Here is a 19620-nt window from a genome sequence, read left to right on the forward strand (position 1 = left end):
ACTAACTAATACTAATACTAGCTTTTTTTATATTTGGAAATAGGAGTAACAGTGAAGGTTTCTAGTAATCTCTTTCACTGTTTTTGCTTAAATTTCACTTTTAGCAGTTTGATAAATACAGGCCATGAGCAGCAAGAGCACTATTTGGTATCAGATCACACACATGAGCACTAGTACTAGCACAGCTCTTAACCCAGTGAAAGGATCATCAGAATATTTGTTTTGGTTTCTGCAAAATCGAATGCAATGAAGCAAAATAACTTTTGACGTTAAGTGAGTGCATAGTTGTAACTTTTAGGGGTGCAATGGGAAAGTCTAAAAAACAGTGTATAGTAAAGGGCAGTAATAAGCAGGCTTACAGAAGCCACACAGCAGCTCTCCTCATCTGTTTCCTCTCCGTTTCTTTGTGTAGGTGTGTATAGACATGAACGTGTGTGGCCGCCATGCCCATCTGTATTATGTTTGTTCCATCTGCCTTTCCAGCCCCAAAACAACTGTGATTACTGTCGGTTCTGGTGTGTCACGGCCCGTTACTCTTTGACAGTTATGACGAGTGGGAGGGAGGTGGGCTGTGTTTGTGTGTATGTGATCACTGACCTTTATCTGACTCCTTTCCCCTCCTCAGTGTTCGTGGGTTAGGGCTGACAATTAAGTCTCTGGAATATTTATCCTGATAACAATCTGCTTTAGTGACTGTGGGTCATAAGCAGTTGTTACATTACCGTGATGAAGAATCACATGAAGAGTAGTTATATCATAATAGGCCTGTTATATTCCTACAACCACGCTGTAGATGAGCTGCGTGATAAAGCTGCTGCTGCCTCTGTGTCTGAGTTTCTGTTGCAGCATGACTACAGATAAGGAGTGGAATTTAAAGGGACGTTCAGTCATTTTGGGAATATGCTTGTTTGTCTTTTTCGCAGAGAGTCAGATGAGAAGATTAGTAACTGTTTTGTCTCAACAGCACAATGTGTTTAGCTTAGCCTAGCACAGATGCTGGGTTGTCGTGAACACATCTTAGTGCATGTAAAATGACACATAATTGCAGTGATGGCTGAACGAAAGAGGAGCATCGTTTGGATTTAGATTTAGCCTTCTGATGATGAACGCATGACACACTGCTCTCCCTTACATGAAAGTAATTGAGCCGCTTTTAATAATAATGTGTTCATTCAAACTAGACCGCAACCAAATAAAACTCACCAAACCCATCTTGGTCAGGACTTTCCATTGTTTCAACAATCACCAACTCAATGTCTCTACAGCTATGTCCCCCGCTGTCTATCCCCCTGCCCTTTCTATTGCATACCAAAGGGACAAACATTTTCTTTATCAATATTTAAAATTGATGGCTATGACATAAACATGTAGTTTGATTAAATCGTCCAGCAGACTCCTGGAGGACACATTAATAAAATATTTATTTTTAATTACAAGTGAAGAAACATATTTCCATAATGAGCGGCTCCTCTCGCCGGTCATTTCACAGTCCCATCAGTATCTAAAGCACAATACCTCACAGTATATAACAACAGATATTGAAGATGGTTAATCCCCCACGACCCAGCTCCAGATGAAGTCGCTGTCTCGTGCCAATCTCTGAAATTGAGAGAGAGGGAGAGCGTGACAACTGCCTTGATGTCAAAATCAATGAGAACGTCATTAATAATTCAAATGTTTTGTATAAGATGAAACTGGTAATGGAAAGAAAGGCGAAGACGGGGAGAGGCAGGCAGCACTCTGACCTACAACCTTTGATTTCTTTTTCGTCCAAAATGTCAATCCATGTCCCTGATAACTCTGACTCACAGCTGTTGCCAAATTCTTGAGCACTGGAGCTATTATGCCGTGAGATTAATGATATGCATGTATGTGTATGTGAGAGAGAGAGACACGGAGAGACAGAGGAAGAGGCTCTGTCCTTTTCTTTGATACACACATGTGTGTGTGTGTGTGTGTGTGTGTGTGTGTGTGTGTGTGTGTTTGTTGTCAAAGACACACACACACACACACACACACACACACACACACACACACACACACACACACACACACACACAGAGTGCACAGAACAGGTTTAATGCAGCACTTGTATTCATTATGGGTGTATCTCTCTCCCTCTTTGATGATATGTGTTTAGATTTGTGGTCCACAATTTAATACAAAGCAAAACAGAAACAGTTACATTTGTAACAATGAGATACACAGCCATTCAATGCTTATTTGATACAATTCAATTATGCTGGAATTTAATATTGATTAAGTTTGGATTCAGTAGGATTCAGTTTTTTTAGTGATTATGTTTTGAATAACTATTTAAAAAACAATCAAAAGTTCCTCAAGTTTTATTTTGATTATGGAATCAGAAATATGGCAGATTTTAAGGTTAACTGTTTAGCCAGTACTTAAATTCTGGCAAGTATTCTCCATCTAACTACAGTATATTGTATCAAAGCTGTCTGGGCACATGGGAACATTAAATATTAAAGGCTTTCGGAGAAAAAATGTTCGATTTGGAATCACTCAAGAGGTTTAGATGTGAGTCTTTGACGGTTAGACCCAACCAATTAGGGGATAGAGATGCCATGAGTAGACAGGAATGCCCCCCCCCCCCCATGGAGTCTAGACACTGGTGGTGGTGGATGAAGGGATGAAGGAAAAGCCTGAAGATCTGGATGGCTGTGTTGTGCACTGGGGCTTCTGATAATGGAAGGAACCCTGGGTGCTGTAAATGATGAGAATGTGTTTTAACAGGATGCGTGTTATCTGATCCTGCTTGTAGTGTTGAAATATATCTACATTATGGAAATATAAGTCATATGTTTCATGCATTTCATGATTTATTTTCTATGTCTGATTCCATGAAACAATGCACCTGCTTCAAGGCAGAGGCTCAAGCTTAATGTTTTATACCCGCATCACACAGCAGCACACCATTTGTATTGACCCACCTCTGGTCCGCTGTTTCAGCTGCGAAATGAACATAATTGTCACTTGACTATCACAGTTATTGTACTCTGTGCTGCATGAATATAGGCCTTCATGCAGTCTCACTCAATGACATAATGACCCCCCCCCCCTTCCCCCATTTAAACATGTGACATAGTGCTGTTCATGCATGGTCATATTGACCAAATCACATCTGTTGTTGATAAAGCAAGTTACTTTTGTGTCTATGGCTCCACAAATCAAATCAAATCAAATGTATTTGTATAGCCCAATATCACAAATTATACATTTGTCTCAGTGTGCTTTACAGACTGTACAGGTTACAACATCCTCTGTCCTTAGACCCTCGCATCGCACAAGGAAAAACTTCCTAAAAGAAACCCCAAAATTAAAGGGGAAAAAATGGAAGAAACCTCAGGGAGAGCAACTGAGGAGGGATAAAAAGACCACAACAGTCTTTTTATTTCAATATAAATGTATCCAAATATTTCACAAATCTAAACAGCGTACCCTCTGAAGGTCTGAAGAGAGCTGTTTCTTGTGGCGCTCTTGTGATGTGTAAGATAACTGTGAGTGCTTATGGCTGTGAGTATGTGTGTTTGTACTGTGTGCATACAATCATCTGATATGGGGCTGGAGACTGAGTGTCTTGTCTGTCTATGGACCAGCTGTCCAGGGACGTGTTTGTGGGTGAGCATGGGAGTGCTGGTTTGTGTGTGCGTGTGCGTGTGCGTGTGTGTGTGTGTGTGTGTGTGTGTGTGTGTGTGTGTGTGTTTATCCCCACCGTTATCTGTGACAGATAGTTATGAGCAGACAGACTGACGCTTTCCCAAGTGTTAGCCTTGGGGTGGGGAGAGACATGAGTGTGTGTGTGTGTGTGTGAGTGAGTGAGTGAGTGAGAGAGAGAGCGAGAGAGAGAGAGAGAGAGAGAGAGAGAGAGAGAGAGAGAGAGAGAGAGAGAGAGAGAGAGAGAGAGGGGAAGAAATGAACTTCTGAAATGTTCTGTTTCATCTTAAACTCCCCCACTTTAGATTTTCTCACTTGTTTCCTTTTTGTCTGACTTTGCTTCCATCACAGCAAAAATAATTATTTTCACAAGTCATTCTGTCTCACATCTGTCTCACAGTATTGAAATGCTTTCTCTTTCTGAAAGGACCGTCTGCCTACTTTACATTAAAGAAATAGTTTGCCATTTTGCAAAGCATTTGTTTAATCTGTAAAAAAAAAACTGAAGGGTATAACCAACAATTCACCGTTTAATTGGAGACTCTGAACACAATTATTTCCAACAGATTGTATTACCAGGTTGCCTAATTACCCTGTTTCCAGTCTGGTAAAATAAGCTTACCGGCAGACAGACAGAGATCAGAGTGGTGTTTCCTCGATGACTATATACATTTTTCCCAAAAGTCGAGCAATTACTTGTTTCAGTGTGTCTTTGCAAAGCGGTCAACTGGTCCAGGACTCAGGGGCCCCAAAAGCTTGTTTGTGGATATGTCAGGGTCAGAGGATCATGACCACGTGCCCTGAGCACACTCTGGGACATGGGAGCACAAAAGCATCGGGCAAAGTGACCTCCACACCATTTAATATTTTGCAATCCTGTTAATTATTCCAGTGTATTACATTACAACCACATTTTCATGCACAACATAAATTATTTAAAGGTCAAAACAAATAAAACGTCACCCTACTAACCATGAAAAAGAACACAAATAAGAATCAAATGTACGTAGTGCAGAGCCACAGCTACAGCCACACAGCAGAACAGCAGTGAACAGAGTTCTAACAAGACCTTCTGAGCTCCTGGAGCCGGTTAACACAAACCGCTTCCCATTCATTTATGTCCTCTACACTGAGCATTTTAGTCACTTTCAGTTCATTGTTTTGGGCTCAATTTCAGTAGAGACCAAAACAGAGCTAAAAGTGAATATTGGACCTACATTAGTGGAGTGGCCAGAACTACCATGTCTGCTGGATGATTTTATGATGTTATAATTTACCATTGTCATGTTTATAGCTTGTTTGAGCATGCACAGGAAGTGATAAGGGCAGCGAGTAGGTATAGGAGCTGTTATCAGCAGCAGCCAAGTTGAGTCAAGTTGAGTCGAGTATACGGGTTCGCAGCACTTTCAGTAAACCCAGAGTGGTAAATGTGTCTCCACTCTGTTTAAGATCTGTCACACAGCACACAGTTTGTATTTGTGAGCTGGTTTAGGGTGTAATACTTTTATTACTATATATTATAAAGACGGAGTAGTCTGGAGAAATTGAGACCTTTTATCAGTTTTGTACTCCAGTTGTGTCTTACAAGTACGAAGCGGTGGCTATTTTCTGGAAGCAGACCTGTTACATACCGAACTTGAAAAAGAAATATTTGCTCTGATTGAAGTTTCTTATGTTCTCTAGGCACCTCTCCTGCTCTGTGCCCCTGAATCACTCGAGGTCGGCCTCCACCAAAGGCACCAGCAACGATATGTTCCCTCACTGGTTTCTCACCACTCAACACAACAATGGAGTTTTGTAGGTGAGTGTTTTCAACCCAAACTCACTTTCTCTCTCCCTTTGTTTATGCTTTTCTCTCCCCATCTGACTTTTTGCCTGTTGTTTTTCCTCACTCCTTCCTTCTTGATTTGCAAATTCGAGAGGACATGTAATCAATTATGGAGCATTTTGTCTTGACAGTACTACAAGAACAATTGAAGCTTTGCTGCTGATAGAATAGAATAGACTAGACTAGAATATACTTTGTTCATCTCCTTTGGGAAAATTCAGGTGTCGAGTAGCTTACACGATCCTATGCATATAATACAAATAAATAAATAAATAGATAAAAGCTGCCAATAAGAAATACCATAATCAAAAAAGTACCAATAAAAAAGTTTTAAAAGGGAATTTAGGGAAATATGCTTATTTCCTGTCTTTTAGAGAGTGAGATGAGAATACAAATATTAACCTAATTTCTTTGTGTTACACAGGCGTGGTTAGCATAGCTTACAATAAAGACTGGAAGCAAGCGGAAACAGCTACGTTGGCTCTGTCCAAAGTTCTAAAGCTCATTTTTTAATATGTTGAATCGCTTTGACTAATTTGTACATTAGTACTAAAATGTAAGAACATAAATATTTAGTTTAAAAATAAGGTAAATGTTGGAATTATTTCTTAATAAACAACAGTAGTGTCGGGAGTGTTATGGTGCCTCAGTACGGACCGCTTTTATGATTAGATGTGACAAATTAAATTGATTGATTGAGTGATGAGATATAATAAAGAGGATATCCATGTGTCTATTGAACACCTGCTGCACACATACACACATATACAGAAATATGGGAGTTGTTAGGGAGAGGGTGTCATAGAGTAGACTGCTTTTCACCAATCAATTCCTTATAATAAACTTCACCCCCAATGAATTATAATGGCTTCTATCCCCCAAGTGAAATGCTCCATAGATTTCTGCTGGGCGCTGTGTGCCAGTCATGTGCCCATTGACAGATCCAATAATAAACTGGGAACACAATCTAATCCAGATAGAGTTGCCTGATTGACTTGCAGATCAATTTCTCTGGTGTTTATGTTTTTATTTGTGTGTGTGTGGTTAGGATGTTTGATGTGTGTGTGCTGCACTTTTTAAAAATTGGACCAGTGAAGGGAATCAATGAAGATTGGGGTTTGTAATTAGTTCTGCTTAATTAGTAAAGGTGTGTGTGTGTGTGTGTGTGTGTGTGTGTGTGTGTGTGTGTGTGTGTGTGTGTGTGTGTGTGTGTGTGTGTGTGGTTGTGAATACATAGATGACCGCTGTGAATACAAACTGTCTTCATCTAGACACATTAATTCATTTTAATATTGATTTGAATGCTGCAGCTGTTATACTCTGCGTGACCAAAGGGAATTTGACCTTGAATTGTAGAATAATGAAATAATGATTGAAAAACACTAGTAAACCAAACAGCAGGTGTGTTATCAAGGTTATTGGGCTACAGCCACACTAACCAGCATAGTTAACAAAAAGAAAGTCCTCCATGCTCACTATTGTATAGAACTATTGTCCTGCACATGTACTGTAGGAAGTATTAGCATTATAAAACAGCTGCTAGCATAGACCAGTTCAGCAACGCCTGTAATTCATTATCCATGTGGAATTAGACACTGGTAGTCGAGGCTGGTGTCGTTTGTTTTCCTCCTGAAAAGTGTCATGTGATAGGAACGGAACGAATCAGGGCTGGTGCCAATCAAGAAGTGAACGATGTGTCTGCGTCATCGTTTTTAAAGGTTTCTGTTTCTACCCGTTGAGACTAAAACACAACCTCAGAGTTTTCAAACTACAAAGGCTTCAGCAAACGTTTCTGCTTTTGGGGTTAGTGTTGTCGATGCTAGGCATACACTTAGCAGAAGTTATGCGTTTTAAAGCGGAAACATGTTCGTGTGTATGTCCCCTTAGATAAATGACTGACTGATCTCTACTTACTAACATGTTCAGAAAAGGAATGAATAAGTGAGAATAAAAGAAAAAGAGGGAATTTAGTAACAGGAAGGAACCAAGAAGAAGAAGAGAGGAGACAGGCATGGAGGAATAGGGGCTGATTGCCTGACTGATTTCATGAGTCATTCCTCTGCAGGCGAGAGGCTAGAGAGACAGGTGGCTGTGTGTTTATGTGTGTCCCCATGGCTCACTGTGATGTGTGTGTGTGTGTGTGGCAGTAATCATATTAATGTGTGTGTGTGTGTGCGTGTGTATGTGTGTGTGTGTGTGTGTGTGTGTGTGTGTGTGTGTGTGTGTGTGTGAGTGTGTGTGTGTGTGTGTGTGTGTGTGTGTGTGAGTGTGTGTGTGAGTGTCTGTGTGTGTGTGTGTCTAGGCGTAAAGAGATACTGACCAGATGTGATCTTTGATGTACAAAAGTGTCAACCTGAGAAGAAAGTAAAAATACTCAGAGGATAAAGGTCACAACACACAAACATACAGGAACACACACATATACACGTCTGTTGGAAACGTTGTGGTTGCCAGATATAGATGCAGATTTGTACACACAAACAGCCGACTCGTACACATACAGCTTGAACAGTCAGCCAGTTCACATGCTTCTCAGCTATCGCTTTGTGTATTCCTCGTTTTTATTGTGGGGTATATTCTTCAGATCAATTATATTGTGTATTAACAAAATAAGTTGTAATCAGATACCATTCTCTCAATGAGCAAACATTAAAGGGGAAATGTTAACCAAAACTTGCTTCATCAACATTTTGAAGTACCAAAATTAAAGCCCCATGTATACAATTTGAAACTGCCAACTGTGCAGCCCCCAGAGGTATTAACGTGAGTACTCGTGCAAGCCCCAAATGCAAATGAATCAGTGGCTGAAAACAGTCCCAAACAAATGCACCATTTCTTCCTGTTTGATAAAAACTACAGTCAGCTTTTTTAGGAAGTTACTGAGCCTTTTGAAGAATGTAACACTATAATTGTGACTTGAAGATGTACCTCCTCAATAGGAACCAATGGGCTTGTGTATGAGTGTGACACAAGAGTGCACTCATGTCTGTACACTAAATATGAAGCTAGAGCCATTAGCTTAGCTCAGCATAAAGACTGGAGGGGCAAACAGCTAATCTGGCTTGGTCCAAAGGCAAAAACATATGCCTATTAACACCTGTAAAGGTACCTTATTCACACTTTATATCTCATTTGTTTAATCCGTGCAACGCCAAATGCCAAATTGTGTTTTTAAAGTCACCTAACCTCCTGGTGGCACTTGCTTGATATTCAGGACACACACAGTGATATTGATCTTGTCAAAAGATATTAAGCATTGTTCCCAAAAGGTCAAACTATTGCTTTAAAATAACTAATTTAATCCATCTAATATATCCTCCACCAACCTTCATGTGTTATTCCTCTTTATTAGGGTATGTCAGCTGATGTTTGCTATGTTGCATTAACAATAAGCTAAAAGAAACACAACTAACTAGCTTATATGGCTAATGTTAGCCTCAACAAAATAATCAGTCCTCCTCATCAATAAGGACATTTTTCAAAGTCTGGAGCTCGAACTGTTGAAAACTGTTCTCTCATGAAACCCATCATTGGTCGTTTGTGTATAGGACACTCGTGTCTGCTACCACCTGCAAGAGAGGCTCAGGTGACAGAGAGAGACAGCTGAAGGCGTCAGTACGCTGCTCTTCAGTATCCTTGTATACTAGTGCTGTAGAGTGTACACCGTGAAGAGTATTCCCAGGAAATACATAGAGCCAAGTCATCCTGCTGTGTTAAGAAGCCTTTGAGATGACAGATGAGTGACTGATGTTGTTGTGCAGCAACTGCAAACTCTGGCTGATGTGTTATTGTTTTAATATGCAGAGCCACTAATAATTACTGACTGCACTTGTAAGAGTCCTAACACTACCACTGATAATACTACTTGATATAGTAATAGATAGAGACAATAGATTGTTCACACTCATTATACCAATGAATCATAGTTCGTTTGACATTGATATACAAACACTTTTGTCAGTGTGGATGAGAAGAGTTGGAGCTGGATGTGTGTTGTTGTGAGGGCTGCTGGCTTGTCAGGGAACAGACTGTGAACACTTCATTGATTCAGTGTCAGCACAAACACACACACACACACACACACACACACACACACACACACACACACACACACACACACACACACACACACACACACACACACACACAGGGATCAGGATCAATGAGGGTGAATCAGTGAATTGATTTTGTGCCCTTGTGATGAATTAGATCTTGAATCTTGTATCTAAATCTGACATTATATGTTTACATTATATATTAGAACATTTGATTGCAAAACGTTTGAAAATACATAATTACTGAGTTAAAATTAACATTTTATAAACAGGATATACTGCCTCTTTTTGTTTTATAATTTGTGTTGAGTTAAGTTAAATGTTTTCATTTAATATAGGTCTAATACAGGTCTCCCTTGAAAGTAGCATTAATATTTGGTGGATTATCCTGGTGAAATAAAAAAAACTCAAACTAAAAATATCAATTTAATCTGATGACTTTTTAATATTGACAGCCTTAGACTTCCACATATTTCTAACAGTAATGTGGTCAAATATTGTATATCTAGTGACATATGTGTGCATATGGAAAGGAGTTTTTAGGGAGAAGGCCACTAAATGCATTCAGGCCTCATGATGGTGCTTATCCAAGCTCAGTCATTATGGCTCTTTTATGCTGATACTGAAGTTCATTGGCTACGTTTCAGTGGATTTAACAGCATATCATCAAACCTGAGTTATCATAGCACAGTCAGTGGATCATTGAGTTCTGTATGGGACACATGACCTGAAACAGGAATACTTAAAAAAATAATATGAAATGCAGTGGTCTGGTTTCATAAGCTCATAATCACAATGGTACAAAATCAAGCACCCATGTCAGGAGCGTCACCTTTCTCATGCTTCAGTGTTCCTTCAAAGCCTCACTTCTGTGTTGTGTGGAAGAACAAGGCTTCTCCACCATAGTGTCGCAGTCATCAGTACCGGAAGACTGAAAGATGTGTTGATATAAAAATGGGGATTTAAATGAGCGCAGTTTTCAAATCACAAGATCCGTGATTTAAATGAAATGATTCTTAAACTGTTAGAGGTGAAAGGTTTAGTCGGCGACTGTGACTATTTAACAGACAGATTTCTTCACTAAGCTGTAGTTAATGACCATAAAATCTGTGAGTCAGACACTCCATGAAATTAAACTCTTTGCTGTTTTCTGGTGAATAAGCTCTTTACATGGCAGAATAAATACTTTGTATTGTACACTCAACAAAGGATGGTTTATCTGAGAAAGAAGAAAGACGTCTCTATACTATTACGATGTTCACAGAAGATAGACAACGTGACGGTTTCTCGCGGTTACTCTCTCTACTTAAACAATCTTGCTAATTGCATCCTGGTATTGTCTTACTGACTCTGAGTCCTGGTTAGCAGCTAGCAGGGAAAGTAAATGAATTATGAATGAATTATGCAAAATAATGAGTATTATATATTGTATAATAATTGTTGATGCATTAATGTGTTCATCACTTTAATCTTTTAGTTGTTAACCGTAGAGCTGATTTGAATTACTTTATAATGTAATGTGCATTTATATATCACATTGTACATTACTTGTTGTTTAACTAAAGTTATCAGATAAATGTAAGGAAGTAAAAAGTAAAATAAATGCATTGGAGTAGAAATATAAGTACAGTATTTACATAAATGTACTTAGTTACTTTCCACCACTGGCAGATAGATTGCTGGTTGTTGAATGACAGACAGCTGATAGTGAACAGTACTCAGAATTTACCAGTTAAACCGTTTTGCACATCATATTATTGTTTTAAACTCATCACCATAGAAGCTCCAAATCAGGACCTTTGTGATTTGTTGCTGTGGAGTAGCTCATCCAGCTGGTCAGCCTTCGCAGCGCACCTCAACAATGCAGAGCTGTTGTCAAAATAGCAAAACATTATTAATAAAAATAAAAATAATAATAATAATAATAATAATAATAATAATAATAATAATAATAATAATAATAATAATAATAATAATAATAATAATACATTAGATTTGTATTTCTAGAAAGTCAAAGACGCTTGTCAGACCAGACTGTCTGGTGGTTCGGGCATCTAGTAAGGATGCCACCTGGGCGCCTCCCCAGGGAGGTGTTCCAGGCACGTCCAGCTGGGAGGAGACCCCGGGGAAGACCCAGGACTCGGTGGAGAGATTATATCTCCTCACTGGGAACGCCTCGGGATCCCCCAGTCGGAGCTGGAGGATGGGAAGTTTGGGGTTCCTTACTGGAGCTGCTGCCCCCGCGACCCGACTCCGGATAAGCGGTAGACGATGGATGGATGGATGTCAGACCAGACTTAAATATAAGGCCACCTTCGAATGTCAGTTATATTTTATTGGAATACTGAATGTAGTGTACTTTATACATTTGTTTGTATTGTAGTACAGTATATGTAGTATACCATACCGGAAATGTTAGATATAATACCTTTAAAATCACAATTCAAATTTTCCCAAAATCCTTAGTCCTTTCTACCTGGTGGTACTCTATGAGAAAGTAAGAGTGAGGCCAACCAGAGACAACATGCTAATCTCCACAAATGATTGTAGTAATGACTTACTGTCAAACCTCAATTAAAAGCTGAGTCCCTTTAACTCGCCCGGTGTGGTCGCATGTTTTGACAAATAAACGCAGCCTCAAGCAGATGGCGGGTCACATTTTTATAGTCTAAATGTTATAGTTTATATAGCCCGCCGTGTTTCCGGCAACCCGCTTGAGCTGGTGCTAAGCTGCCCAGATCGCACCGGAGAGCCGGAGAGACGGTGTGTGTGTCTCCCTCGTTTCAAGCGAGCATAAAGTCAGAATATGTGTCCATTCTTTGGGAAACCTTTTTCCATAAAGAATTATTCAAGATGGGAAATTTGTCATCTGAAGTGTATTCATCACAGTCTGCCGCACTTTAACTGGCAGGTAAACCCTTTGTCTTCTCCCCAAGTGTTGTTGGGTACGCTTGTTTTCGTTACCTTGCTGGCTCCAAAATAAAAAATGTCCGAATCTTTGGCCGTTTAGTTTTCACACCTTTTCCTTTTGTGTGTCGTAAGAGGATAGAGAGAGATGTTGTGTGGATATGCTGTAAAACAAGCGTTGTTAACTCTTGTTACTGTATTCATCGGCCTACTGGTGTGAATAAACAATTCTATAGTATTTCCCTTTTCTGAGAATGAGTTTTGTGTGAAAGGAATTAAAGGCTGGTCACAAATAGTTAGTATAATATACAATAGAATGAGTTCAGTGATTGGAGCAAATACAAGTCTGTGCTGTTAATTAAAGTTTTATGTAATTCATGTACACCATGATCACACTGCATCCATAATAGAACATTTGAAAAACCTCCATCACGACAAACAGAATATTGTTGTATTTACACATTTATATAAATGTTTGTTCTAGTCATTGACATCTGTGTGTGCATTTGCATGATTGTGTGCTCTTCCATTTAGTCTGATTCTGTGTGTTTGTTTAATGTTTAATAGTCTTTTGTGCCTGAGCCACTTAGCTAAACCAACATTTCCATAATGATAAGCCTCTCCTGTCTCGCCAGCCTTGTGCGTGTGTGTGCGCGTGTGTGTGTGCGTGTATGTGTGTGTGTGTGTGTGTGTGTGTGTGTGTGTGTGTGTGTGTGTGTGTGTGTGTGTGTGTATTAATGATCCCCTTGTTAAAGTTTAATGTCTCTGTTCCACTGTTGTCAGGGAGATTTACCACTGAGCCCTTTGGGGAATGTCTGCCCCACTGCTCCTAGCTTGATGGCAAACACACACTCCACCCCCACACACACACACACACACACACACACACATACACATTTGGTTGCACATGTTCATCTGCATGAACAGGATGCATAAATGGCTGTATAAGTCACGTCACCTCTTGTATATCAGTTTCATTACCGCAAGTGAGTCAATGAAGACGGCAAGTGTCCTCGCTCTCTCGTGGGGAAATGTGTGTGTGTGTGTGTGTGTGTGTAGGTGTCTGCTGTACTGTAGTGTATTTCTCGTATACTGGGGACTTTGATACTGTGACTGTGATGAACTTGGACTGTTTGATAAACTCTGTTTTGGTCCATCTCGTCCAAAATCAAAGCAGATGTTCCTACATATATTAATACATAATTATGTTTAACTGATGATATAAGAGCTCTTGCCTCCATAAAAGAGGGGACCACCATAACACTCATTGCTACAGAGTTTCAGAGTGCAGATATGACCTGTTTCCCATTTGCATTAGATCTGCAACAATTTGTTGTATAATCGATAAGTCAACAGACAGACAACAGAAAAGATAATCGCCAACAATTTGATTATCAATCAACGTTAAAGTGATTATCTTGCAGACAAATAGCAGAAAATGTCAGTTTTCAGCCTCACAAATATGGAGAGTTCCTCCTTTTCTGTTTTATATCATGTTAAAGTGAATATCTTTGTGTTTTCGAGAAAATAGGTTTTATCTCGAGACATCCCTACTTTACATATCTACAGTTCAAACTTGGCCAGGATTAGTTCAGAACATGTTACTGTTTACTTTCGGATTCTTGCAGGGATATAATTTATCTTTCCTCATGAATAATTGTGAAAATGTGAAACTGTAGTAATTCCTTTGACAATAATCGTTATATCAAAATCTCATATCAACATCACTAGTGTCGGGTTAACACAGGGGTCTGCAACCCGCGGCTCAGGAGCCACATGCGGCTCTTTAACCTCTCTGTAGTGGCTCCCTGTAGCTTTGACAAAACAAACATGGAACATGTATGTGTTGTTGCACAGTGGACGATCCTTCAAAGGGAACTCCTCTTATCTTGGAGTTCCAGGTGATATTGTGACGCTGAAATAAAATATATTTTCAAACATTTTGTTCACTAAAGAATGCGTCACATTCTACTGCGTCTACGGGCGCGGCGCCTTCCCCTGCAGGGGGCTCCTCTTGAGTTGCAGACCCCCGCCTAACCCGGTATGCCATGGATAAAACCAAAAGCAGATAAGTTTTGGAAAATTGTTTAATTGTGCGGACAGATACGTTTGCTTTCCCTGTCAACAATGCTGGCTCACCTGCGTGCTCCATATGTGGAGAGAAATGAGCAAACAGAAAATGTGATGTTGAAAGACATGTTGTGGGACATTTGTGAGGCTGTTGTGAATGATTTAAAAGCCAAAGAAATGATCACCACCACCATGTGGATGAAAACACACGAACAGACATAATTAAATACAAACTGGCCGATTGTTTTATGTTTACTCGTTTTAAGATATTAGGCTGCAGCTATACGTTTTCTTTATTTTAAGTGGGATTCTGTTTTTATTCATTTCATTTTTAGATTTTATTTATTGTTTTGTGTACCGGTACTTTTATATTATATTCATTTGATTTGATTTAACACATATGGACAGCACTGAAATAGACTGCATAGTTCTGTTAATGTCTTTCAAAGTCTGTCTAAACATGCCACTGTATGTTTTCCTCCTCTTCACAAGAGTTTGCTGTTTTGCTTTGTTAAAACAGATAAAAATAGCAATAAGATCTCAACAGTTTCTTTTATTGTCATTCTGTAATTTCATAAATGCAACAAATATAGTATAACTATATATAAAGCTATAAGCTGTGTTATCTAATATGTTTTGTGGCTCCAGACAAATCTTATTTGGTGGAAGAGACAAAACGGCTCTTTAGATAGTGAAGGTTGCCGACCCCTGAGTTAACATGTCATGTAAACCAGATTTGATCAAATGTGATCCGATCCTTTAATGGTTTAGGTGTACAACCGGTACCGGTTCTGAGCGGTACGTTTTTGTGCTTTCTCAGTAATAACAAACATGTAATTTCAAAATCCAAACTTTCAAAAATCACAAATTTTAAATGTCAACATTATTTATTTAGAAAATTTTACACACAACACAAAATATAACCCCTCCCGACCTCCCTCTTCCTTCCCAAACCTATCCCTACAACCTCCTGTGTGTCAGTCTGTCTGAGGAAGCACAGTTTTTCATTTTGCATTACAAATATTGCAGCGTGCATTGTCTGCGTCAAGTAAAAGAAAAGAGCTTTTAACTTGCCACTCTCTTGTACAAGCTGACGTAGTCTCGCTCTTTCTTTTCTGCCGTGCACACAAGTGGCTCATACTGTCATACCCAGATGCACTCTCAGCTACCCAAATTGGGCAGCGATTTATTTAACGTGAATTGGTATTCGGTAGAACAGACTTTGGTGCCCAACTCTACCAAGTGGTTTGGGGTCTTTCAGTTCATTGTTTTTGTTTTACGGCCTGCAGCTTTACCGCCTGTTTGCAGTGGGTTTATCCGCGCTAAAATGAGATGAAAGGCTGCAGAAAGCTGAGGGATCGGCAGAGTTTTGAGTGACACCTCACATCACACAGTGATTGTTAACATACAAAAAGGTGCAGCTTTAACGAATGAGGAACAGAATGAGCGCCAAATCCATGTTCTCACAAAGGTGTTAATACTTTAACCTTGTATCTACAGCGACATTACAACACAATACCTTCTGAGGAAAGGATGAAGAGATCAGAGTGTTTGAAATGGAAATGAAACTAGATGGAAGCAGGAAACACAGTGTCGGGTAAGCAGCTCGTATTAGAGAACAGATCAAACCCCATGCAGTTTTATTTCCTGGATACAGCACTTTCTAATTGACGCTGCCTCCTTGGTAGAGCATTACAGCTTTATGCCACAGACACAAGCTCTTACATCTGCTCATTTACTTCAATTCAGGACAAAGAAAAATAACTAGACATACAGTAAACTGTACATTACAGCACAGTGACATGTCACAAGCAATCCCAAATACTTGCCCGAAATAATAGTTAGTGCGTGTGCCACCAGCATGAATAATGGACGATAATGTTGTGCTCCTCACCCTTCAATGAATAATATATATATACAGTATATATCCATTTCTGCCTCTCTCTCTTTCTCTCTATCTCTTTGTCTGTACATTTCTTATAGATGCCAAAGAGGGAGTTGAGGGAAGACCCATCTGGTGAAGAGTGAATGAAAAAAGGACGGAGAGGAGGAAAAACAAGCAAGAGGCAAAGGAGGAGAAGAAAAACTCCAACAGAGGTGAACACAAGGGAAACAGAAGCAGGAGAAAAGGGAGGGTGGGGAAGATGTGAAGAGCTCCATGAAAGAGGAGAGACGGAGTCGAGGATAGATAGAAACAGGAAGTGTTAGAGGGAGGAAGCACACTAAGTCCTGAAAGAGACGGACAGGATTGAAAGTGAAAGAGAGGAAGCCACGCAGGACAGAGAAGCTGGAAGCTTGGGAGAGGTAGGAAGGGAAAGCGAAGGGCTGGCTGAGGGAGGGAAGAAACATCTGGATGGTCTCCACAGCGACGGCCAGCAGGTTACCCCCCCTCCGAAGATGGCCTCCAACTTCAACGACATCGTCAAGCAGGGCTACGTGCGCATGCGCAGCCGCAAGTTGGGGGTGAGTGTGTGTCTGTGTGAGCGTCTGTTGTCTCTCCATTCATCACACCAATCAAGAAAGGACAGTCTGAGCTGTACACAAGTCAACACATATAGAATAATCCGGAAAGATATTTACTAAAGACTCCTTTGATTTGTATCCACTCCTACAGTGTGACGAAGGCCGTTGATGTGTCAACTCATGTAAGGACTTTTCATTTGAATAACTGTCATGCTTTATGAAGTTTTAACAGTTGAAGGCAATCCCTAATAACATCGTTAATAACGTATTTATATTTCAGCCATTGTGCACAGAACAAGCTCCACTGATATTTACAATATTCATCATTGTCCACTTATCAGCTGTATATACTTGCATTATGATGACACATGTTAATGTTATCTAAATAACAAAAAACACATTACACTCATTTAGATTTTCTTTGTCCAAAAACACAAATATGTTTTTGATAATAAAAAGTATGATATTGATATAGATGTCTTGAAACAAGGCTAATACAGCAGATCAGTCATATTTAGTTTAATATTGTTTAAAAAAATGTTGCATTGTAAGAAATTATAAAATTACAGAGCCTATGGAATTATATTTTATAATAATAATAATTTGAATCAGAGAAACAGAGGAGAGAAAAAAGTAAATAAAATGACAGCTTATATTATATCATATATATACTATATCAGTTGGTAGGATATAGTTGAATGATAGCTGATAAATTGAAGTCAGAGTATACATTATACCAATAAAGAATTAACAACATGGCAGCGATCACACATCTGGTCAGTATCTCTTTACGCCTAGACACACACACACACACACACACACACACACACACACACACACACACACACACACACACACACACACACACATTGTATAGCTCACACATGTTTCCCGTCTTCCTTCCAGGATATAGACTTGATTTTTAATTCTCATGGTTATTTTTTTCTAATTCATATATTTCATTTAGAAGATCCTTCCATGTGGAGTTAATTAAGTTTGCATCTTTTAAGCATATTGCAAGCAGGCTGATATGTTTTCAGTTGGCTTATGAATACGAAGGTTTCATTACTAAGTATGTTGCAAAATGACCTTCTGATGTATATTTTGTATGACCTCTTATTGAACACTGTCGGTTGTGCGTACACTTCTGCCTGTGGCTTGAGCTGCATTAGGAATGTTAATTTGAGTCACATTCAGATGGCGTAGGCAGAGGAATTCAACTTTGCATGACTCATAGTATTGAAACGAACACAAATCAATTTGAGCCAGGTTCTGTTCATCAGCTCACTTCAAATAATGGTCTCCTCTGCTTATCGCTGCCGAATGAACAGCGCTGCTCTCTGAGGGGACGGATGACATTCCCGTTCCAGCATGAACTCAGCACAGAATATTACCAAAATAAAGTTTCTTGTCCCTAAGTTTTAGCTCGTTAATGTGGCCTGAGGGAAATAATGTTCTTGCTTTTTAGTGCTTGACCTACAGTGACCATTCTGCTTATTCTTAAAGTGCTTTGTGTACAACTGTGTGTAAGAGGAAGAATTAATATGTGTGTGTTTTTATCCTTGCTTTTACTGGCAGATCCAAACCTTATCACTGGATAGGTAGTCAAAGGTGATTGCAGTGTGTGTGTGTGTGTGTGTGTGTGTGTGTGTGTGTGTGTGTGTGTGTGTGTGTGTGTGTGTGTGTGTGTGTGTGTGTGTGTGTGTGTGTGTGTGTGTGAAGACAATGGTGGTTTTTCAGTCAGTCACTTTGGTCCGGAGTGAGACATCTCAACAACCTTTGCTGCCTCGCTGTGAAGTTCTGTACAAACCTTCATTTTCTCCAGAGAATGAATCCTGATGGATTTGGGGGATTAGGAGGATCCTCTGACTTCTTTCTTCCAGTGCCACAGTCACTAATGTTGGTTTGCTATGAACTTCTGTACTGATATTCAAAGTCCTCAGAAGATGAGTGCTAATAACATTATTGAAAGCTTTCACTTATCTAGTAACATATCTCAACATTCACTAGATGATTGTTCCAACACACTGTTTCATTTGACTCACAGCAGTGTCACGTTCTCTTTACTGACATTTTTGTGAATGAAACTTGACCACAAATGGAGTAGAGCACATATTTATAGTGGTAAACAGTAAGCACATTTACTTAAGTACAATTTTGAGGTACTTGTACTTTACTTGAGGATTTCCTGCTACTTTATACCTCTACTCCACTACAATTCAGAGGCAAATATTTTACTCCACTACATTTATTTGGTAACTTTAGTTACTTTGAGGATTCAGATTCAGATTAATATTACAAATTATGTATTTTTTGCCGGTTGAAATTCACAAGCTACACAGCAGTATATATAGTCAAATTAAAGTGACGCATTAATGCATCAATAATTATATTACAATAATATGATTTGTATTGTATGGGGCGTTGTGCAGAATGAGTACTTTTACTTTTAGTATATTTTGTTGCTAATACTTTTGTACTTTTACTTATGTACAATTTTGAATGCAGGACTTGTACTTGTACAATACACATCTTTGTCCACTTGTGGCAATTTATGATACATTTGTTTTGGTAAAGTTATAATCTCTACAGGAAATCAAACCCTATTTGTCTACAGTTCTA

General features: G+C 39.3%; 1 protein-coding gene across 3 annotated transcripts in view; it reads left to right on the plus strand.

Annotated features, from left to right (window-relative positions):
• The window catches only part of dok4 (docking protein 4), a 64821-nt gene that overhangs the window by 13822 nt on the left and 31379 nt on the right, over positions 1-19620 (plus strand). The window contains exons 2-3 of one of the 3 annotated variants that reach the window (XM_029454859.1): positions 5359-5476; positions 16519-16998. In XM_029454859.1, coding sequence (XP_029310719.1) covers positions 16933-16998 — 66 coding nt within the window. In that variant the 5' untranslated portion in view covers positions 5359-5476; positions 16519-16932. Of the gene's footprint in view, positions 1-5358; positions 5477-16107; positions 16133-16518; positions 16999-19620 lie in introns of those variants that run through there. The other 2 variants (XM_029454850.1, XM_029454868.1) reach the window with 2 other exon arrangements.

The sequence above is a fragment of the Cottoperca gobio genome, chromosome 3 (genome assembly GCF_900634415.1).
Source record: "Cottoperca gobio chromosome 3, fCotGob3.1, whole genome shotgun sequence".
Lineage (NCBI taxonomy): Eukaryota > Metazoa > Chordata > Actinopteri > Perciformes > Bovichtidae > Cottoperca > Cottoperca gobio.